The following is a 23,751-nucleotide window of genomic DNA, read 5'->3' on the forward strand; positions in this document are numbered from 1 at the left end:
TGAAGACCATTTGCCACCAATGTCCTCTACGATCAACTTATCTCACAATGCTTTGGGAAACGCAGCCCAGGTTTTTCTCTCAGATACCCAGACATTGGCCTATTGTGAGAGATTTCTTTGTACCGCATATATCCAGAGTCTTTATTGCGCAACCACAAACTCTAAAATACAAATCTGGCAATCCCCATTCCCCAGGTTTAACAGTTTCATTTTCAATACTCTCTACCCAGGCTCTGGGCAGACTTGTCTTAATATTTTCACACATTGAGTCCACTTTTGACATTTCGTTTTCATCATCCCACTCCGAAACACAATCATATAAGGCTCTATTAGGTAAGAACCCTCTTACATCATATGCTATATCCTTAACTTGTCTCACTCCTGCTTTCATATACAATTTGTCATAAAACACTCTCTCTTTCATTCTAAAATTTGGATATAAAAATATCGGTTGTTTTAAAACTTGATTTATATTTTCACACTCATACTGTATATTTCTGTATATGACCTCTGCCCACACACTTAGCACTTCCTGATAAAACAGCGGCATTTTGTCATACATCGGCTTTTTCAATCCCATAAAAAGCCCTTCTTCCCCACATCCACTACATTTGTCCAGCACATCCTTCATATAACCTTTCCATCCATACTCCACTTTATCACATAAATACTTTTTCATCGTTTTTACCCTTATGGCCTTCTTTTTAACTTCTAAGTCAATCAATCCTAATCCTCCTTCTTTATAACTTGCAATTAATGTTTCCTTGCTATTTTAACTCCTTTCCCTCCCCACATAAAATCATTTGTTATCTCAGTCATCTCATTAAGAAAGCATGAAAATCATCAAGGGTGTTTCAGGCTATGATTAGGTTAGGGTGGGCTGTGTTTTATGTTTGTCAAGCAATTGGGAAATAAAACGCAAAAAAATGCAATAAATGTAATACATGCACAATTAAACCCCGACTCCGACAGAAAAGGGACATACATTCTTTGTATGTATGAAATAATTCAAAATTATAAAGCACAAGATTTTTGTGGTTCATTTTAGCAATATTTAGAGCTAATCCTAAAGTGTGGCATGAGGGGCACTGGCAATCAAATTGTGATTTTAGTGTGTCATCCACTGTCTCTGCTATGCAACTGCAGCTCAATAACATATGTAATCAAAACAATGTTAATATCACCAACTGTCCATTTGGAGAAAAATGAATATTAGCAAAGCATGAACTAATACTGAAAACCCTAGTAAGTTGTTACCAAACCCTTTGTTGTTTTGAGAACAAAAAACATTGATTAAAGATTCAATCCCTGAAAAATGAATGGTTCCACAAATCTGTAGAGAATGACAGGGAAACAATAGCGAAAACAACTAAATGAAGTGTTATTATCTTGGCCTTCTCAGGTGTGTATATCAGGTGTGTGTCATGTTCATATGGTCACTGTGATCTGCTTTCAGCATCCTCAAATTCAAAAAGAATCCCAATACATCAAGTATCTGTGTTGTGATGATGAGTTGACCATGACTCTGTGGGTGACTGGGATACGTATTGCAAAGGTGAGCAGAAACCAGGCCACACACCAAAAACCAAAATAGATAATGATTGTATGATTAATGCAAGAAGACACTAAGTTGAACTTTATGCAGCAAATTAAATGATAAATTATAGTTTACAATGCAAAAACATACTGTAAATTGTAGCTGTATTGTGTTGGGTCCTATTGTGAGCTGTCTACTTTGTCAAAAAATTATAATAATGAAAACCTACCTTATTAATGGTCTTGTTTTGTCATGATTTTGTCACAGTATGGTAAGCAGTTATATGAAAACTACAAAGCCGCTGTGAGGAAAGCAGCCGGCACTGGAAGCTGGGCTAACCGCACTATCCAGGCCTCCTCCAGTGCATCCACACCCTCCCCTACACCTAAAGGTAGAGATAATGAGCTAAATAGATTGTTATAAAATGTATCATAGATCTTGATATATAAAAGGATTTTGATGACATTTTTGTGTTTATCTTTCAGCCAAAGCTGTGAATGGACACGCTCCTCAGCTTCCGAAGGACACCAAGGTACCTCTAAATCTATCAGTTGCCTTAGTAATGAAGAACACCATAATATAATACCATAAATAATATAAGTTCATGGACCATACTGAAGTGTGAACTATAATGTTTTCAGACCCTTAACTGCATGTTAATTGCAATTAAACAAAATATAGTTTACATTTCTTGACACACTTAAGTACATCATTTTATAACATTTCATAATTACTTCTACTTTCAATGAAATATGAAGTTTACTGCCGAATGTACTGAGAAGCATTTATAGTAAACTAAAATATACATATATCATTTCTATTGAAACTTGACATGTTTTCAATATTTAATTACACATTTGTCATGATGAAGTTGCCAATTGGTAAATTTAAAATATATTAACATTAAATGTATTAACGAATAACACACTACAGTTGAAATTATAATCAAATTTGCATGTGCTCTAGTATGTTTGTCAACATCAAAATAAATGTACTGCAAAAGATTACTAAACCATAATTTAAAAAGTATAACTGTTAATTTGTCATGATTGCAAAGTACACTTTTTAAAATTGCACTTAACTCTGTTAAGAAACAGTCATGAAAGTGCAGTGTCTTTAAATACACATATAGTGGCCTTTTATTTAATTAATATATTATCTGAAAATATATATTTTTCATTAAATATACTTCAAAGATTTAAAGTATACTTCAAGAGCAGTAAAATTACGCACACTAATATTTCACGAAGGGTGACGGTTCCTTTAGAGTTGTTTTAATCCCCTTGTAATTTCATCATTTATCTGAAATGCTCCTGAATGCTACTTTTGGTTTGTTTTTGAAGGGTCCTGGCAACCAAACATCTTTCCCACCACCTCCGCCTTCAATGGAAACCCTGCCTCCTCCACCACCCGACCCCATGTTGCCTCCTCCTCCCCCTGCTCCTCCTGCCAGCACAACCAAAGTCAACAAGTTTTCTCCTCCACCTCGATTCCCACAATCCTCCTTCCCACCTCCACCCATGGATGACCTGCCTCCACCACCACCTCCTCCAGAAGATGCCGAGCTGCCCCCTGACTTTCTTCCTCCACCGCCTCCTAGTTTTGCACCTTACGGGGGAGACTCGCTCCCCCCACCACCTCCAGACCCCATTACCTCCCTTCCTCCTCCTCCTCCTCCTGGTCCCCAAAACTTTGCATCTGCAGGTGGAGCTCCACCACCCCCGCCTCCACCACCCCCGCCTCCACCACCAGCTCCTGCACCGGCTGCCAACCCATCCGCCGGCTCCGTCAGAAAAATGCCTCCAGCTCCCCCAAAGAGAACGACACCTCTACACACAGCGCCCCCAGGTGGCGAACTCATGTCAGAACTGATGACAGCAATGCTGAAAAAGCGCAGTCAACAAGGATCTTGAAGACAGATAGAGCTAATTGACGTGTTTTTGTAGTTGGACTGAGGAACTGACCGCCAAACAAGTTCTCGGCGTGACATTAGGACATACATCTTTAATTATTTTGTTGTTTAATATTCTTGCATTACACCCAGTGGCGGATTTAGCAAATCGGGGGCCCAAGGCGAAGGTAGGCTATGGGCCCCTCCCCATCCAATCTTTAAAAGAGAACGAAAAAAATATGTACCGACTGAATGGTGGATAGGCAGGTAAAGCTAATCTACGGGGAAGTAAAGGTTAGAGAGGAGAAAAAAACGTCCCCTTTAACCCTGCATACACTTCTTTACTCCTAAACAGAAACATTTTACAATGTTTACATGGTACAATATCTGGTAAGCTATGTTTTCTTTTGTTTTTTTTTGCTTGACAAATTTCACCATTTCGATTCAATTCTTGTGATTTGATTCAATATTGACTCATTTGGAAAAATATTAGGTAACGTTTCACAAGATAGGCGTTACTTTTTCTCAAGAAAAAAAAGCCCTATCATCTGGTATAATTTAAGGTTAAAATAAGTAATATAGTACACATATTTAGCCAAATACTCTCTATAGCTCTTTTTTTTTCAAGCCAATTAAATGCCTTTCCTGAGGTAAATGTTATGTGACGATTGTTCTCGAGCTGTTTTACCTCTTTCCGCGTTTGAAAAACACTTATTGATCGATATTATGAATGAGGAATATACATTTCGGTAAGTTATTCTGTATCTTTCAACATTGTTAATTCGTGTTTATTTACTATTAGCTAGAGATGATCAGTTCACGTGCCGCTATAGGAATCTGTCACGTCACATTAAAATGGCAAAACGGTATTTATTGTTTGAATTTCGTAATAGAATTGACAGAATCTGAGAGCTGATATTTTTTTTAAATATCATGATTCATAAGTAAACTGCTCAGTTTTGTATGTCGATCTGCGTGTCCTCTTTGCTTCACGATTTTTCTGTGCGTTGGACGTTGTTGTTCCTGATCTGTAACGTTATCCCCAACAGTAGCCGTAAAAAAAGTTTGTCATCTTTGGCAGCGTTCCCAAATACTTATCAGCGTCTTTTCACTTTTTTCTTTTATTTTAGCTGCTTGGGTAACTTCGAAACTTTAAATTTTCGCGTTTAGACTCGTCTTGCTCTGTTTGTGTATTTCCCAGTCCTCCTGTTACTGCGTGTTGTTTAACTTTCGCGCCGCGCACCTTTACATACTTTTTGCTTTCCTCCCGCTTCCTCCTTTTTTCGGCACCGCTTGGGTAGCTAGCTTCGCTTCATTTTTACTCTGTCTACTACTCTGTACACTCTGTCTGTCACTCTGTACACTCTGTCTGTCAATCACTTATTTTTCTCCGTCAGTTTTTTGCCACAGCCTTGTCACTTTCGCAGATGTGCAGTAAGTGAGATAATGGAATAGTCCAATGTAGTGAGGTGGGGGGCCCCCTCCTGTCTGCGACACGACAATAATGATTTTATGCCATTTTTCGCAAACGGAGTTTTAGAAATATATAATAAAAAAAAAATATAGAAAAAAATAATAATTAAGCATAAGTTAATAGGGCATTTTGGGGGCCCCTAGGTAGCTCGGGGCCCAAGGCAATTGCCGACCTTTGCCTAATGGTAAAGTCCGCCCCTGATTACACCACCAGACTAAAATATGTAAATACTTTGTACTTACGCACCTAATCAGTTTATTTGTATTACAAATATGCTATATCATCATTGCTAATGGAATGTCATAATAAATAAGGTCTTGCAAAGTTAACTGTTTAACAGATTTTGACATGCCTAATTGTTAAACAGGAGTAAACGAGATGCATGATGAAACGTTTTTTGCACTTTTGTAGAAATGCAGAAACAGCAATATTACAAAAGACATCCATGTCCATTGTCCATATATAACATGCATATATGTACATATATAACATCAAACATGGCGCATCCTCCAATCAGATCATCCATTAGGAAGTGTGATTACAATGTCATAAACAATATTTTTGGTTCAAATGATGCTGAAATTCATGATTTATTTTTTTTCATTCGACCCTGAGTTAGGAAGAACAGCTGACCCTCAGCTGCTGAACCCAGGATGGAGGTTTACTGGCATATCCGGCTCTCTCAGCCTCTTCCTGCTCCATAAATGGCTCCATTAAAGTCTTCTGCAACAGTGTCACCTAGAAATACATCAAACATACTGTCACCTAAGAAAAAGACAAGCCATAATGAAGACGTCTGAAGATGTTACATTGTATGTATAATTGTCAAGTCTTCATTTCACAGTAATATATTAAAGCAAACACTCTAAGATATATGATAAGCATGATCATGACAGCATATTAGTTTGACATCACATGTAATAATACCTCTGAAAAGTCATTTTTCTCTGCTTTTCTGATAGCAGATTCAGCCATCCAGTTCCTCAACACATACCGTGGGTTTACTCCTGAACAATAGAAAAATTACTAATAACATTAAATACAACATAACACATCATAAAAAAAACACACACTACCGTTTAAACATTTACGGTCAGTAAGGCTTTTTTAAAAAAAAAAGAAATTAATAATATTATTCTGCAAGGATGCATAAAAAGGGACAATAAAGACATTTATAATATTACAAAAGATTCAAATAAACGCTGTTCTTTTGAACTTTATATTAATCAAAACATGTATCAGGGTTTCCACAAAAATATTAAGCAGCTCAACTGTTTTCAAATGTTTCTTGAGCAGCAAATCATCATATTAGAATGATTTCTGAAGGATCATGTGACACTGAAGACTGGAGAAATGATCACAGGAATAAATTACATTCAACTGAACAAATATATTAATTACACAAATACTGTATATTCAAATAGAATAATTTATTTTATATTGTAATAATATCTCATAGTATAATAATATAGTATTACAAAATTACTGTTTTTATTGTATTTTTGATTAAATAAATGCAGCCTTCGTGAGCATAAGAAACTTCTTTCAAAAACAAATCTTACCAATCATGAACATTTCAGCGGTAGTGTTACTGTAACAATATATAAACACATAATATATAACACTGCATCATATAACATATACAAAAACATACCTTGCATTCTGTGCTGCCGTTCTTCATCTGAGTCACTCATTATCCTGAAGAAGACGATTAACACATCAAGTGATGTTCATTTTTAATCCTCTAAAGAGTTCGAGTTTACATTACAGCAACATTACCTTGACAGACGCTGTAAATACAGCTGAACCCAGTCTCTGAAATGCTTGTGTGATGAGAGGTCTGAAAGAGCCCACAAAGACTGTCAAGAGAGACACAGTCACAGTTAATGGACTGAAATCATGATTATGGATATTGCGGCTGCTGTGGGAGTGAATGGAGAGGAAACGTACCGGAGCAAAGGATCCCTTCTGAAGCCGGGACAGGGTCACTTCACTCAGCTGTCTGAAAGTCATAGTGAAGTCTGCTCCAGTGTCCTCCATTAGCTCAACACATCACACATCACACAACATTATATGGGTCATTCTCAGGAAATGCTGCCATTTGTGTGATCTACTACTGATTTAACTCCATACTGAACTTAACTATTTCTGACAGTTTGGCCGTTAAATATATAATTCTAAAAAAAAAACTATCTAATTAAAAAAGTTTATAATGAAATTGTGTGTGTGTGTATATATATCAGTGTGTGTGTGTGTGTGTCTTACTAATTCCTTATCTTTATTTCTTTTTTTTATTGTCACAAATGACACCATGTCCTGAGAATGGCCAAATAACTTTATCACATGAATTAATTATAGTACAATTAGAGAAAAAAACGATCCAGTTAATATTTACCTTTAGAAGAAATGCAATCACATATGAATCATTTTCTTCATTTCCCAGAAAGCCCAACTTTGCTTTGAACAGCTCATGAAATCTATAACAGAAACAGTAAAGTGAGATCAGGAATGACTCAGAGAGGAATACAGTGATCTATATTGTCTAATGACAGGCTCACCTTTGATGGTAGATTTGTGGATACTCTCTCAATATTTGCTGAGATCTGAAGTAAATGAATTGACACGAATCACCCTTATTTATTCCAGACCAATACCAACAGTAAATAAAAGGATCTCTTACTGTGAAAGCTGATCTGAGGTCAGCAGTGGTTTCAGAGCTTCTAGAAGTTTCTGTAGATTGAACAGGCCAACATTAGCCTGAGCTCCTATACTGTACCGGCCCTCGTCATCAGACGTGTTGGGGACAAAATCTATACAGAGGAAACAATGCTGTAGCAATAACACACATTTAACAATACAAATATTATATGTTATTATTATGGCTGTCTGTTTCACTTTAACTTATTAGAATATAATGAAGTAAAATAAAACAAGTAATGGATTAAAAAAAGTATGCAATTAATCATGCCCCTCAACCCATGTATATTATACTGTACATTTACATTTACATTTATTCATTTAGCTGACGCTTCTATCCAAAGCGACTTACAATTGCTATATATGTCAGAGGTCGCACGCCTCTGGAGCAACTAGGGGTTAAGTGTCTTGCTCAGGGACACATTGGTGTCTCACAGTGGATTCGAACCCGGGTCTCTCACACCAAAGGCATGTGTCTTATCCATTGCGCCACTACCACCCCCATACTGTAAGTATATACAAAATTTATAGTAGATCTAAAGTAGCTTACTATTCATACAATTTTCCTCCACTTTTGCAGTATTGTATATGTGTGTGTGTGTGTGTGTGTGTGTGTGTGTGTGTGTGTGTGTGTGTGTGTGTGTGTGTGTGTGTGTGTGTGTGTGTGTGTGTGTGTGTGTGTGTGTGTGTGTGTGTGTGTGTGTGTGTGTGTGTGTGTGTGTGTGTGTGTGTGTGTGTGTGTGTGTGTGTGTGTGTGTGTGTATAATGTCAAAATGACAAAAAGCTTAAAAACTAAACGTATAGGAAGATGATTGCTAATATTATGGAAGTTTAAGTTAGACAAAGAAACATACTTGGGTCATATGATTCCATAAATCCAAATGGGCCATAATCAAAAGTGATAGAAAGCAGACTGAAGTTATCTGTGTTGCAGACTCCTGTGTGAAGATGCAGATCATGATGTTGTGCATTTTGTGTATTAAGCTTGATCTATAATGATAAATCTATGTGATAACTAAACAAGTAAAGCAGAGTGAACTAACCATGAGCAAAACCAACCGACATCCAGTGGGCGATTAAATGTGCCGTTTCATTCAGCACTCGAGAGAAAAACACCTTCACACAACATGAAAACCATTCAAATATAGTGAGACTGATCAGACAATATAAAATAATCTTGTATTACAGCTAAACAGCAGAGAGACACAGATACTCACCACATACTTGTCAGGGTCATTTGTTGCTATAGATTTAAAATGCTCTTTAATAACAAAGTCCAACAATGTCCTGAAAATAAAAGATAAAAAGAAATTAAAAAGCAAATAAGAGTGAGAAAAAAATATTATCTCCCAAGTTAAAGTTAATATACCGTAGGACATCTAACTCTCCAGTTCTAGTTAATATCTCCAGTGAACCGATACGAAACCAGGACTTGGCCAGACGCAGAACAACCGCTCCTGATAGATACAGAGAACAATCACATAAAGCTGAGGAGGATAAAGAACTTAGTTACTCGATTTTTCCTAATCTGATCGTATTTTACCTCTTTCTTTTATGACACTGCCATTATAAAACGGATCCCTCCAAACAGGTTCCTCACTCACAACCAGACTGACAAACAATAAAGGCAAAAAAATGGAAAAAGTATAAATAAAAATAAAACTAATATTCAACACCAAGCATTTGAATGTGATAAATCCATATATTACTCTTCTTGTGCATGTCCATTCATATATATTGTGCATTTATATGTATGTGTGTGTGTGTGTGTGTGTGTGTGTGTGTGTGTGTGTGTGTGTGTGTGTGTGTGTGTGTGTGTGTGTGTGTGTGTGTGTGTGTGTGTGTGTGTGTGTACCTGAGGGCTTCACTGCACAGGAACTCCCTCACAGAGGAGCGAATCACAGCCCGTCCATCACCAGACCTGCACACAAAACATCATGTACAGTAAACAGCATAACCATTACACTCCTGCCAGACAGAGAATCACACACTATGAGTCATAATGTAAGATCATTTACAACTAAATATATTTCAGAATTACTTAAAAAGCATATCAAAAATATTGAGCAGCAGAAACTGATATTCACCTTGAGTACGGTGTCTTTCCTGAGCCTTTCAACTGGACTTCCCATCTTTCACCTTTTCTGGATAAAAGAGAGATTGTATACCGCTCTAACGGTTAACACTTGTCACAGTTCTAAACTGAGAGATGTCATTGTTCAGACGCATGTTTAAGCATTAAGTGAGAATTAGATTTAAAAAATGACAGAATCATCTATTTGCTGAAAAACCAGTAAGTATAGATCACACTTTCCATTCTTTAATCTTAAACAACATTATGGGAAAGTTGACATGCATTACAACAGAAAAGTCACATCTGACAATAACAACTGATGATTTCTGTTGAACGCTGATGGAAAAGGATGATTTTACCTGTTTGTGTATTCACCCAACAAATGTGCTCTTCCATCCCCCAGCTGTCCGGCCCAATAACCAAACTATAATAATAATAACACATGGTTGACATGTTTGCTCTGGTTGTCTTACGCCATCGCTGTCGGGTTTGAAGTGACGGTCAGTTTTACCTGATGGCCCCCGTATCTGTGTGCCAGTGGAACAGAGCCAGGAGACAGTTTCCCACCACTGACACAACGGACAAACTCTTCATTCTGAATCACAGACTCATTCAGATCCAAAATATTCCTCAACACATCCTGAAATACACAAAAGAGCCTGAATATATGCAGAAACAACATTTACACAAAAGTACTGTGGTGGTACCATGGTCCAGTTTGGTTTTAAAGCAGTTTTCTCAGACTGTGATCCTCAGACCACTGGTGGTTCTGTAAAGAGTCCAAGTGGCCCACGGGTTCATTAGCTGATTAAAAGCTTTATGACTGAATAAATAAATAAAAGTATAACTGACAAAAAAAAAAAAAAAAAAAGAATTAACTCAATACAATAAATGAACTGTTTGTGACTAAATAAATGTATGATAAAGTGTTTCTATTGGTATGTAAGTGTTTGGTCCAATTTTGAAGCTAGCATTATATAATAGCTATATATATAATAGAGTATAATAGCTAAAAAATAATTTGCCCACAACCTAAAGTAGACATTTATTTGAGGAGTTGGGTGGTTCAAATTTATTTATTTTTTTAAGTGATCTGCTTCACCCTTGTAAAAAATAAGTGTTAAAAATAAAAATGGAAAACTATGTTTCTTTTAAAAAAGTTATTGCAGATAATACAAAATTAATGAAATAAAAAGCCACTTAACGAGTATACTTTCATGACCGTTTCTTACAAACTATAATAAATGTTCATTTAATTTCAGTTAACATGATGCAATTAAGTGTCCGAAACGTCTCGGTTACGTATGTAACCCTCGTTCCCTGAGTAGGGAACGGAGACGTTACGTCGGATGACGACGAATGGGGTTTCGCTTAGAAATCCTATCATCTTCGAGTATTAAAACACGAGCCAATGGCAATGAAATGCCATGGGTCTGCGGAATTTGCATTGCGTAACTCCGCCCCACCCTGGGGGTATATAAGGAAGTACGCTGCAACATGCAGATATGTCTTCGCTGAGGAGCCGAGACTGAACTCAGGCGTTCCAGCGGTACAGCGGAAGTGGCAGGGAGACGTAACGTCTCCGTTCCCTACTCAGGGAACGAGGGTTACATACGTAACCGAGACGTTCCCTTTCGTTGTCACTCCGAGTTACGTCGGATGACGACGAATGGGGTTCCCGTATAATCACGCCACCTCTCGACTGTCTTCCAGTGCCCTGCGTAAGTCTGAGCTCCCTGTCGTGAGACTAGCACGGACGAAGGAGTCCTACTTAACACAGGAATACCAAGGTACACTGGGAAGCATATCCAGTGGAAATATGCAATCATGCCCAACCCAAAGGGGGGGACTTGGAATACACATATGACCCCGAAGGGCTGCATACGGAGTAACACTGGGGTGTCCAGCCGCAGGTGGAATATTTCAACCCCAGGGGTGGCAAGGCGGCTTGCCAAGGGAAAGACACATGCTCAAAGAGGCTTACAGTGGAATACACATGTGGGGGTCGCCCGAAGGGAACCATGCACATGGTGGCACCTAGCCAAGCGCGAAAGCTGCCCGTGGCATAACTCTGGCGTTGACGTCATCAGTGCTGGAGGAGACTCAGGGCTTATTAGGCTCACCTGAGGAAATATCGCACGTATCCCGTCCGTGGAGAGGAATGGCGAGCAAGCGAAGACACCTGAGCAGAATCTAGTACCGGCTAGTTGAAGCGAGTACATGAGAAGAAACTGGCTCTACTCGGAGATTGTAAAATCTCGCAAATGTGTTAGGTGTCGCCCAGCCTGCAGCTCTGCAGATGTCTGTTAGCGAGGCGCCACGCGCTAGAGCCCAAGAGGATGCCACACTCCGAGTGGAGTGGGCCGTCACACCAAGGGGGCATGGTCGACCTTGCAGCTGGTAAGCCAAAGCAATGGCGTCCACTATCCAGTGAGACAACCTTTGTTTGGAGAGAGCCTTTCCCTTCAGCTTCCCACCATGACAGACAAAGAGCTGGTCTGAGGTCCTGAAACACTGCGTTCTGTCTACGTAAGCACGAAGGGCGCGTACTGGACAGAGCAGTGCCAAGGCTGGGTCTGCCTCCTCCAAGGGCAGCGCTTGCAGGTTCACTACCTGATCTCGAAAGGGTGTGGTAGGAACCTTGGGCACATATCCAAGCCGGGGTCTCAGGATCACGTGAGAGTTAGCCGGCCCGAATTCCAGGCACGCTTCATCAACCGAAAATGCCTGCAGGTCCCCTACCCTCTTGATGGAGGCCAATGCAACCAGGAGCGCTGTCTTCATTGACAGGAACTTAAGCTCCACTGATTGCAAAGGCTCAAATGGAGCCCTCTGCAGGGCAGTCAGAACCACTGCGAGGTCCCAAGAGGGTACGAGGGGAGGGCGAGGAGGATTTAGTCTCCTCGCTCCCCTCAGGAACCTGATGATCAGGTCATGCTTCCCCAGAGACTTACCTTCAACTGCATCGTGATGTGCGGCAATGGCGGCAACATACACTTTCAGGGTGGAGGGAGACAGCCTTCGCTCCAACCCTTCTTGCAGGAAGGAAAGCACGACACTGATCGGGCATTTCGTGGGTTCTTGCTGTTTAGAAGAACACCAGTTGACGAAGAGGTTCCACTTCAACGCATAGACATGTCTCGTGGACGATGCTCTAGCGGAAGTGATGGTAGCCACCACCGCTGGTGGTAGGGTACTCAAACCTGCCTCGTCCCGTCCAGAAGCCACACGTGGAGGTTCCAAAGACCGGGACGAGGGTGCCAAAGGGTGCCCCGTCCCTGAGAAAGGAGGTCCTTCCTCAGAGGAATTGGCCAGGGAGGTGCTGTCGCAAGGAGTATGAGTTCTGAGAACCAGGTGTGGCTGGGCCAGTATGGGGCAACCAATATAACCTGCTCCTTGTCCTCCCTGATCTTGCGCAGGGTCCGCGCAAGAAGGCTCACTGGGGGAAACGCATACTTGCGTAGGTCCCTCGGCCAGCTGTGCGCCAGTGCATCCGTGCCGAGCGTGCCCTCGGTCAGGGAATAAAACAGGTCGCAATGGGACGAGTCGTGGGAGGCAAACAGGTCTACCTGTGCGTCGCCGAACTGATCCCAAATCAGCTGAACCGACCGGGGATGGAGTCGCCATTCTCCAGCGAGAGGCTGAACTCGAGACAGCTCGTCGGCCGCCTGGTTCAGGTGTCCCGGGATATAAATGGCTCGAAGCGACCTCAGATGCTTCTGACTCCATATAAGGAGGTGGCGGGCGAGTTGCGACATACGGCGGGAGCGTAAACCACCTTGATGGTTGATGTACGCTACTGTTGCGGTATTGTCTGATCGGACTAGTACGTGCTGACCCCTGAGCAACGCATGGAAACGGTGCAGGGCGAGACGTACAGCCAGCAACTCGAGGCAATTGACATGCCAAAGGCGCTGGGGTCCTGTCCAGGAGCCCGCGGCAGCATGACCATTGCACATGGCGCCCCAGCCCGTGGTGGAGGCATCTGTTGTGACAACAACATGCCGGGAAACTCGTTCTAAGGGCACTCCGGCCCGTAGAAAGCTGAGGTTCGACCACGGGGTGAAGGTCTGACGGCAGGCCGGAGTCACTGGGACCCGGAGCTTGCCGTGTTGCCATGCCCACCTCGGGACTCGATCGCGAAGCCAAAGCTGAAGCGGTCTCATATGAAGCAATCCGAGCGGCGTTACTGCGGCTGCGGATGCCATATGCCTCAGGAGCCTCTGAAAAAGTTTCAGTGGGACCGCACTCTTGCCCTCGAACTGGCGAAGACAAGTCAGCAGTGACTGCGCGCGCTCGCTCGTAAGCTGCGCGCACATGGCGACCGAGTCGATTTCCATACCGAGAAAAGAGATCCTCTGCACTGGGCAGAGTTTGCTCTTCTCCCAGTTGACCCGAAGGCCCAGACGAGCTAGGTGCCGGAGCACAAGATCCCTGTGTTCGCAAACCTGGTCTCGAGAGTGAGCTAGGATCAGCCAGTCGTCGAGATAGTTCAGGATGCGAACCCCGTGTTCCCGGAGGGGAACAAGGGCTGCCTCGACGACCTTCGTAAAGACGCGAGGAGACAGGGCTAGCCCGAAAGGGAGAACCGCGTACTGGTATGCCCGCCCCTCGAAAGCAAACCGTAGAAACGGTCTGTGTCGAGGTAAAATGGAGACATGGAAGTAGGCGTCCTTCAGGTCGATCGCTGCAAACCAATCCTGTGGCCGCACACACTCGAAAATGCGTTTGGCCGTGAGCATCTTGAACGGCAGCCTGTGGAGGGAGCGGTTCAGGACGCGCAGGTCCAGGATCGGTCGTAACCCACCCGATTTCTTCGGAACAATGAAGTAAGGGCTGTAGAAGCCGGACCTCATTTCGGCTGGAGGGACAATCTCGATCGCACCCTTCGCCAGTAGGGTGGCGACCTCCGCTCTCATGACAGGGGCATTGCCACCGACCATAGTGAAGCGGACTCCGCTGTAGCGGGGAGGAGATCGCGCGAACTGAATCGCGTAGCCGAGCCTGATGGTTCTCGCGACCCAGCGGGACAATCTGGGAAGCTCTAGCCAGGCTTCCAGAAAGTGCACCAGCGGGGTCATACGAACCACAGACGTTCCGTCGGGGGTGCAGCGAGGCGGAATGACCGGCCCAGGCGTGGGTGGCATAGCGGCCCAGTGCGGGGGCACGGTCATTGGCCGCGTCCTGCCAGAGGAGGCCAGGGGAGGACCAGCGTCCCACAGGGGCGTGCTCTGGCAGGGGTCTGGCGACAGAGGGGGACGAGAGGAGCGTGGCCCGTGGGCGGCGCGTGCTCTCATCCGCACACTCCGTGTGCTCAGAGATGGGGTAGTGAGTTCTTTCTTTAACCATTTTAGGGTGCTGCCCGTCGTGGGACGAGCAGCGGGAATGGGAAAACCAAGGATTCTCCCCCGGCCCTCCACCGGGGGAAGGAGCGGCCCTGCAACCGGCTCCTGAACAGAACTCAACGCCATCTCTGAGCAGCCCGTCTCAGGAGCGCCGCTTAGCCTGGCGTTTAGCGGGGCACGGGGCGGGAGAGGGCTGTGGCGCCTTCCTACGGCTTCCTCTCCGACGCGACCCGGAAGCAGCGGACTGCTGGGGCCGATCGGGAGGGGGGGGAACCGTAGGAGGGCGCCCTCGGCGGCGAGCGGGCTGAGGCACCTGTGCCGACGGCTGCGCCGCCGGAGCAGCGGGCCGCCGGGGCAGGACGTGTTTTAAAGCCTCAGTCTGCTTCTGGGCAGTCGAGAACTGCTGGGCGAAGTCCTCGACTGCACCGCCGAACAGGCCAGCCTGGGATATGGGGGTGTCGAGGAACCGGGTCCGCTCGGCCTCCCGCATATCAGCCAGGTTTAGCCATAGGTGTCGTTCCTGGACCACCGAAGTGGCCATCACCTGACCCAGCGAGCGTGCGGTCACCTTCGTCGCTCGGAGAGCAAGGTCGGTGGCGGCACGCAACTCATCAAAGAGTGCTGGGTCAGACCTCCCCTCGTGCATGTCACGCAACATCTGGGCCTGGTAGACCTGCAGAGTCGCCATGGCATGCAGTGAGGAGGCCGCCAGCCCCGCAGCTCTGTAGGCCTTCGCCACAAGGGTGGAGGAGAACCTACAGGCCTTGGAGGGGTGCTTTGGGTCCCCGCGGGAAGAAGCACTCTGAGGACACAACTGCATCGCAACAGAGCGTTCAACCTGGGGAACCCCAGTGTACCCTTTGGCGGCCGCCTGATCAAGGGGAGGCAAGGCGGAGGCGGTCGCCGAGCGATCACGGGAAGACAATGGTGCCTTCCAGGACCTCGTGACCTCCTCATGCACATCCGGGAAAAAAGGCATTGGGGTTGGCCGCCGACGCGGATCAGCAGCCGCACCCAAAAACCAATCGTCCAGCCGCGAACGAACCGGCCCAGGTGGCGGGGACCACTCAAGACCGATCGCCGCGGCTGCCCGGGAAAGCATGGCCGTCATCTCGGGATCAGACTCGGACAATGCTGGGACACCCGAGGGTGGCAGCACAGCCGAATCCTCACTTCCCGAGGACTCCTGCCCACCTTGTGATGCAGCGATCGACATTGAGTCTTCCTCTGGAGCGCCGAATGAAACTCGCGGCAAGTCAGAGGACTGTACAGCGGTTTCCACGCGGACACTCGCGGGTTGCACGGGAACAGAGGGAAGTGTGGAGCGTGGAATAGTCGGCGCTTTGTTCCACACTGTAACCCTCAGATCACCCTGGCCGCCAGCCGAAGTACCAGCCCTCTCGGGACCAGTAGATCGGGGTGCGGATGAGGGGACTCTCACATTAAGATCATTGAGTCTCGATCTCAACCGTGCGATGGGCATGTTCCCGCAGTGGGAACATGACTCATCCACAAACGCTGCCTTGGCGTGATCGACACCCAGACACACAAGACAGCGATTGTGCCCATCAGAGTCAGATACAAATAGACCGCAACCAGAAGTGCACGGGCGAGGCATCTTTAAAAAGACGTGCCGCGTGCAATGCTCTTTTGTGAAAGGAGATTTCTCCGCAGAGTGTTGAAGCGACCAGGGAGAGAACACACAAACTCTGGCAAATCACTGCACAGATCAGCAGGGAATGTGCACTCGCTGGAACTCGCTGTCACACCAACACCTGGAGAGAGGCTCGTCTCGAAGAGATAAAGAGATGAACTCAGGATTTGGCTGTGGAGTGAAGTAGATCAACTTGGCTCCGAAGCGAAAACATATCTGCATGTTGCAGCGTACTTCCTTATATACCCCCAGGGTGGGGCGGAGTTACGCAATGCAAATTCCGCAGACCCATGGCATTTCATTGCCATTGGCTCGTGTTTTAATACTCGAAGATGATAGGATTTCTAAGCGAAACCCCATTCGTCGTCATCCGACGTAACTCGGAGTGACAACGAAAGGGAACATTATATTCAGTTTGCACCAAAGTATATTCTTTTAAAGTAGCCTATATTATTTTCATATAATTTCTCTTTTTAAAAGTATGATGAAGTGTACTTCTTTGTAACAACAGCCTGAATAAGTTCAAAATTATGCTGACGACGACAATGTTATTGGTGGTGATGATGATGATTAATTTATTACTATTTTAAAATGTGGACAAGAAAAATGATAAAGAATGGGTGGGTGTGACCAAACTTTTGACTGGTGGTTAGATGGCACTAGCTCCATTGTATTTTTCTGTTTCATAAATTACATATAGTTACTGCAACAATATCCCCAGGTTTGACTGCAGTGAAGCACAAGTTCTCTGTAAATGATGATGAGTGGATGGGTTTATTGACCTGTGACACAGCAGCCAGTGTCAGGGGCTCTTTCAGAGGAGAGGGCTGAGACTCTGAAAACACACTTCTCTTCACAGTACGAATAACATTACCATCAACCTCATCAAGAGGCAGAGCATCTGTAAAACACACAGAAGTTATTAAAACATATCAACGTGTAAAATAGCATGTTGGCACTCATATCTGTATCTTACCTAGTAGTTTATGTGATAATGCCAGTGGTATTTCTCCACAGTGTTTCACATTGCTATAAAAGTGACTCTTATCGAACTCTCTTTCATTACAACTTTCATTCTCACAGAATTCTTGTTCGTCCCTAAATGTAGCGATGGCGACGGCCGATAAAAATAAAAATAACGTGAAACCATGTTTTGTCATTACATCAAACTCACAGGCATATTTTTTTAAACTATATATGTCCTGTACTTCCTTACATCACGTAACTAGAGGAAAACATCAGAACTGTCACACAAACAATCCTTCAATGTTCCACCAGAGGGCGCTCATCGGCTCAAAAACCCGAATGCTCCATTTATGCAATATTCTGGACTTTTTTGTCTTTTTGGAAATGTATGCGCGTTATAAACCATAACCGATTAAATCTATTAATTGTATGGGTTTAGAAGCTGTCGTACTTTCTCACTATAATGATTAAATAAGCGTCTCTAGCCAATGATCAGAGACAACTGTGATTGGTCAACCTCCAATCTGTACTGTAACAAGTAACAAGTAACAGGTACCATGTGTATGGAAGCTTATGGGTAGCAAAATTCAATTTGAAATGCAATATGTAAAATGGCAATGCATTTCTGTATTTAAATTTAAATTTCCCCATACATTTGTGCAACGTTTGGTGCAAAATGAAAATGAAAATTCAATTATATAATTTACATTTGCCATTTCATACAATAGTTTTAATATGTAAATTGAATACATATTGTAACACTTTATAAGTTGCAAAATTTAAATAAAAATGTATTACAGAAATGATTAGATATGTTTAACATGTTCATGCAAAAACTGTGGCAAAATTGTAATTTAAATAAAAAATTTTCTTCATTGCATTTACACTCACATTTAAGACACTTGCGATTTCCAAGCGCCACCTACTGACAGAAAGTGAATTTGCGTTTTCATTCAGTCCGTCTGCTGTTTTTGTTTTGTGCAGGTGTCTTCTAGCATAATTTCACAAAACAAAAGTCAGACCATTTTGTTTTTGCTTTAAATCTTGAAATTATACAATCTAATTTAAATAAAAAATAAATTATCATGCTACATGTGTGTAGCCTCTTTGTTTGCATCATGATTACATTTCAAATGGCTGGCAACAGATGTTATAGAGCAAATAAACAACAAATAAATTTGCTTAAAGGAAAAAATCGGCTATCGGAATTGGCCAATTTGCTTGAAAAAAATTGTTATCAGCAATAGAAAATCATAATCGGGCCACCCTAATAATAATAAAAAAAAGAAATAAAACATTATTAACAGTCTTTTCACTGTTTTCACAGTTTTATTTTTCTAGTTTTATTAATTTGTAGTTTGTATGGTTAATATTAATGTAGGCTTATTGTCAGCGCACTAAGGTTTAAAAAAGGTAATTGGTATTATCAATGCTTATTGAGTCAATGTTTATTTTCTGTCACCCTCCAGAATGTCTGTTGCAAGCCAACCGTACAGCCGACCTGCTTTCACCCGGCTCATCTGAGTGGACAACCGCACAAACCGCCGCACAAAAACATGAAGTGTCCACAGATAAAGTTAAGATTGGGTCTTTCTAAACGACCACCATCAGTGCCCTCACTAATGTTGAGAGAACCTTTATGGCTCCAGTGGACGGTGACACCCAACTGTTTGAAACGGGTGTGGTTCATATTATTAAAAATTACATATTGTCCATGAAATCTGCGTGTACTTTTCTTGGTCCTGCATCCAAAAAATGCAAAACTGCTCCCTTTGAGTTGCCAGAGGAGGTAGAAAGCAGAAATGGCAAAAACAGTATATATCTCCCTGAAAGGACAAATTGAAAAAGTGAGTAAATTCATCTATCTATCCTCTCAAAAATAGTATAAATTTAAGATAATCTCAGTCATAATTTGTATGGCTTTTGCATGAATAAGTGAAAGGTGACTACGGCTTTTAATACATACAGGTTGAATTATGATAATGTTTTGTGTAAAGACACATTTTATTCAGATTCACAGCCAATGTTGCACCCACTCCCTACTGCTCCAACACTCAACAATGGGCAAGCAATTCAAAGCTGCACACTACAGCCGTAACAACACATTTAAGCGTAACAACACACTTAAGCTTAACATACACCAACAAGAGCAACACTCCAAGTCTGGTAACACAACAGTCTCAGGCCACATTTACACATAGCCGGGTATTTAGAGAAACGAATATTTCTCCCCCTCCGTTTTCAAAAATAACATCGTGCACGCAATATCGTTTTCAAAAAAAGTTGTCGTTTACATCAACCCGCATAAATACAAAGGGGCGGCAGTGTAAGGAGAAGGATAAAGCCATGCAAGCCAATCAGAATCCTCAAAATCGACAACGACGAATAGCACGAGCGACTTCCTGTTCCTTTCAAAACAATAGACATGGCGCGAGGTTCGTTCGTGTGGACAGACAGCGAAGCAAATGCAAACAGGCCAAAAGCGTTTTCACAAAAGTAAAAATGAGTACCACTTTAACAGCATCCATGATCAAATAGTAGCCAAACAAACTCATAGACAGTATGGAACAAACTCTGAACATAGGGCGCTCACATGACGTAAGCATTTTCTGGCGCATAATGTGACGTTTGAGAACCTAAAACCCCGTTTCTCCCAGTTGACACGGCAACACATAACCGGCGTTTTCAGAAATCTCCACTTTGGCCGGAGTTTTTAGAAATAATCGTTCTCTGGGATAAAAACTGCGTTTTCGTGTAAATGACAGGCCAAAACGCAGGGAAATATCTGCGTTTTCCCATCGTGTAAACGGGGCCTCAGGCTCTTGGGAGAAGAAACCTCTCCCAGTCCCAGTCCCAGTCCCAGTCCCAGTCCCAGTCCCAGTCCCAGTCCCAGTCCCAGTCCCAGTCCCAGTCTCTCTCTCTCTCTCTCCCCCCCGGCTCTGCTTAAATACTGGATCCTCTTGTCATTGATGAGGAACAGCTGGTAGGTCCCATCACCTAGATTAGGACAGGGAGGAGCACAAGAAATTGGACAAAAAAAAACAAACAAAAAAAAATTTTAATATATGTCCAAATAGAAACTGTTATTTAAAATGGTAATAATATATCACAATACTGTAGTTTATAGCCTAGGCTACTATATTTTAATCAAATAAATGCAGGCTGGGGGAGCAGCGCAAGAGACTTATTTCAAAAACATTAAAAAAATCCACCTGACACACACACACAAGTTTCAAGTTTTGAAAAATACAACAACAAACAGTAATATTGTAAAGTATAATAACAATTGAATTTATAATTAGCCTATATAGGATTATGTAATGGTTCACAAAATTCACGGTTCAATCACTGTCTGTTGTTGCATTGAGACTCTGGTAGGGCTTTATTTTGAAATTCTCGTCAGCAAAATAGAGGGAAAACAAACAATATTGACAATATTGTTTATAAAATGTTACTCACCATGTTCATTTATGGTAAATCTGACTGTTCCGTTGCGTTCGCACCACATACTTGATAATCGTGCTGTAAACATTGCCTACGCCAATAGCAGGCGCTTATAATCGTGACGTGCGCCAATGGCAGCTGCAAAGGAGAAGCAATATGGGAAATACCGACTGTTTTAAGGAATAAACGCAGAATTTTTGGTTCTTGTCGTGTTTAACACAATCTACACTCGATCGCGCGAGGATATCCATCGTGAAAAATCGCAGCTTGAATTTTTTCTTAGTTACCATCGAAGTGAAAGACAGGTCCTTTCTGTGGTATAAATACAACGTACAACAAAACTACAACTCCCAACAGGCCGTTGGGTCTATTGGCTGCGCGCGCACACACACTCAATAAATCAATGAATGACACTTACCCATTAGAAAACGCAAATGCATACGTCCTGGGACGGTAACACCAGTCAAATTAAATCATTCAAGGAAAATACATCTTTGCAGTGCATACACAGAAGTGCCAATAATATATTTTCACTGCATTTACAATTGCAGAAATAAAGCTATGAGATCGTTATTACAATTAGAAATCAAAAAAAAAAAAAAAAAAAAAACATTTTTATTTTATTTTTATATATGTCCAAATAGAAACTGTTATTTAAAATGGTAATAATACATCACAATACTGTAGTTTATAGCCTAGGCTACTATATTTTAATCAAATAAATGCCGGCTGGGGGAGCAGTGCAAGAGACTTATTTCAAAAACATTAAAAAAATCCACCTGACACACACACACACAAGTTTCAAGTTTTGAAAAATACAACAACAAACAGTACTTTTGAACGGTACAGTTGGTTTCATTACAACATTTACACTACATTTATTCATTTAACATAACCTTTATTGACTTAGAAAATGAAGAAAATGACAGGCTAATTAATATGTTATATGAATTTGTGTTTCAATATGTGGCATCGTCAGGTTTTCATACCTCAAATTAAAACCCAGTGATGTCTAATGGTAACAAAATAAAAACGAAACTAAGATTATGCCCTGTATCATGAAGAAAACATAGGTTTATTTTGTGTTACATGACACCTATTGGTGTTGCCTATATGAACAGTGCTAATTCAGGTTAAGAATACACTGTGACAGAGGCAAAACAATTTATTAAAATAATAATAACAACAACAATAACAATAATGATTATGACGACGCATGCAAAACAGAGAGAAAAGACTCAATTCTATTCGAATAATTACACAATACCACTGTTACGTTCCCAATTCATTTTCTAGGGGCAAAAGGGAAAGTAGCTTTAAAGCAAAAATGAACAGCGACAAAGAAAAGTTAACCTATCTGAGTCCCAGCACACAATACACAAAGTAAGATTTCCAATACATTTATTTACAATAAGTGATAAATACAGTGCAAAAAGAATCCTAAACAAACAGCTCCAAAAGAAAAAGAAATGAAGCCTGTTCTTCAGGAGCAGGTAAAGCCAAAACAAACAAAAGATCTCACTACCCGGTAGAAGGAACACCTAATTGACCTACAACAATCAACACAAATAAACAACAGAACTCTTACCTTACTTCCTAACTAACAAAAAACAGGAGAAAATGAGAAAAGAAAAATGGCACCCACTCCCTACTGCTCCAACACTCAACAATGGGCAACAGGGCCGTGCAGAGACCTCTGGAGGGGCGGGTGCTCAAAGTATAAAAGGGGGCACATGGAACAAGGCTTTAAATAGGGCTGTGCTCAAAATATCAATACAGCAATATATCAATATGGATGATTCTGTATCGATACGGCAGCAAATGCATTGATGCAGTTTTGAAAAAGAAACAGAACAGAAAAGACTAATTTTAAGTTTAAGAGTAAAAAAAATAATAATTTATGTGCACCTATTAATAACTCTGGGATTAGAAACTGAAGTATCTTAAGTTGTCCCAACCTGATGGATTTTTTCTTCTCTGTTAAACAGAATAATAAAGAACAGCTGTAATAGTAAACTGTGTAGGACAAAATCAACGTGGCCCATGTTTCGTTCAGTACAGTTTTATTTAATGCCATGTCAGCATCTGTGGCTACTTTCATGGCATAAACTGATTTACAAAAATACAAGAGTTACATTTATACAATGAAAATAAAAACAAAGCAAACAGAAAAAATACAGCAATTAATACTTTACAAGATTTTTAACATTAATGTGGTACCTGTTCTGGTAAATTCTTACTAAAGTCCTTAAGTGAGTTTGCTGCCTTTGCTGTTGTTGTTGTTACTGCTGCTGCTGATGATGATGATGATGATGATGATGATGATGATGATGATACTGCTGGAGTTGATCTGAGACTGTAGACATTAAAACAAACATATAGGAGATATATTAGCTGATTAAACAATTTTTATGTGACCATGACAAGATGTAAAGATTGCTGACAGTGTTTGGAACTGGCTCACTAGCTCACTGACCTGCTGTAAAGCTGCAGATTCTGCCCAGGCTGTTAGGGGAGATGTTCACAGAGGCTGCTGCACACAAAACATAAGATACTGGTAAGCCTTACCAGTGTTGTGATAATAATTTTTAAGGCACTCTACGTTTTTTTTTAAACAATAGTTTAAAGTATAAATAATAGTTTTTAGTCAAATAACATAAAAAGACCAG

General features: G+C 42.0%; 2 protein-coding genes and 1 long non-coding RNA gene across 3 annotated transcripts; 1 reads left to right on the forward strand and 2 right to left on the reverse strand.

Moving 5' to 3' along the window:
* Nucleotides 1-1,519: 1,519 nt before the first annotated feature.
* LOC309510153 (amyloid beta A4 precursor protein-binding family B member 1-interacting protein-like) lies at nt 1,520-3,450 on the forward strand (the record flags this gene model as incomplete). The annotated part of the gene is made up of 4 exons (XM_082191219.1): nt 1,520-1,555; nt 1,805-1,928; nt 2,023-2,069; nt 2,881-3,450. The coding sequence occupies 4 exons, from the start codon at nt 1,520-1,522 to the stop codon at nt 3,448-3,450; spliced, it is 777 nt and encodes a 258-aa protein (XP_082047345.1).
* A 1,680-nt stretch (nt 3,451-5,130) lies between these two features.
* Nucleotides 5,131-8,472, reverse strand: LOC309510154 (protein adenylyltransferase SelO-like; the record flags this gene model as incomplete). Its single annotated transcript, XM_082191220.1, has 9 exons — nt 5,131-5,640; nt 5,830-5,909; nt 6,557-6,600; nt 6,682-6,761; nt 6,853-6,945; nt 7,298-7,379; nt 7,461-7,505; nt 7,583-7,802; nt 8,454-8,472. The coding sequence occupies 9 exons, from the start codon at nt 8,470-8,472 to the stop codon at nt 5,518-5,520; spliced, it is 786 nt and encodes a 261-aa protein (XP_082047346.1). The 3' UTR covers nt 5,131-5,517.
* A 1,001-nt stretch (nt 8,473-9,473) lies between these two features.
* On the reverse strand, nt 9,474-10,302 carry LOC309510169. Its single transcript, XR_014210234.1, has 3 exons — nt 10,033-10,302; nt 9,687-9,738; nt 9,474-9,520 (listed from the first exon to the last, which is right to left on the reverse strand). It is a non-coding gene; the product is annotated as an uncharacterized lncRNA (long non-coding RNA).
* Between the last annotated feature and the right edge of the window lie 13,449 nt (nt 10,303-23,751).

This window comes from Leuciscus leuciscus (genome assembly GCF_965113295.1).
Source record: "Leuciscus leuciscus genome assembly, contig: SUPER_11_unloc_3, whole genome shotgun sequence".
In the NCBI taxonomy this organism is placed as follows: Eukaryota; Metazoa; Chordata; class Actinopteri; order Cypriniformes; family Leuciscidae; genus Leuciscus; species Leuciscus leuciscus.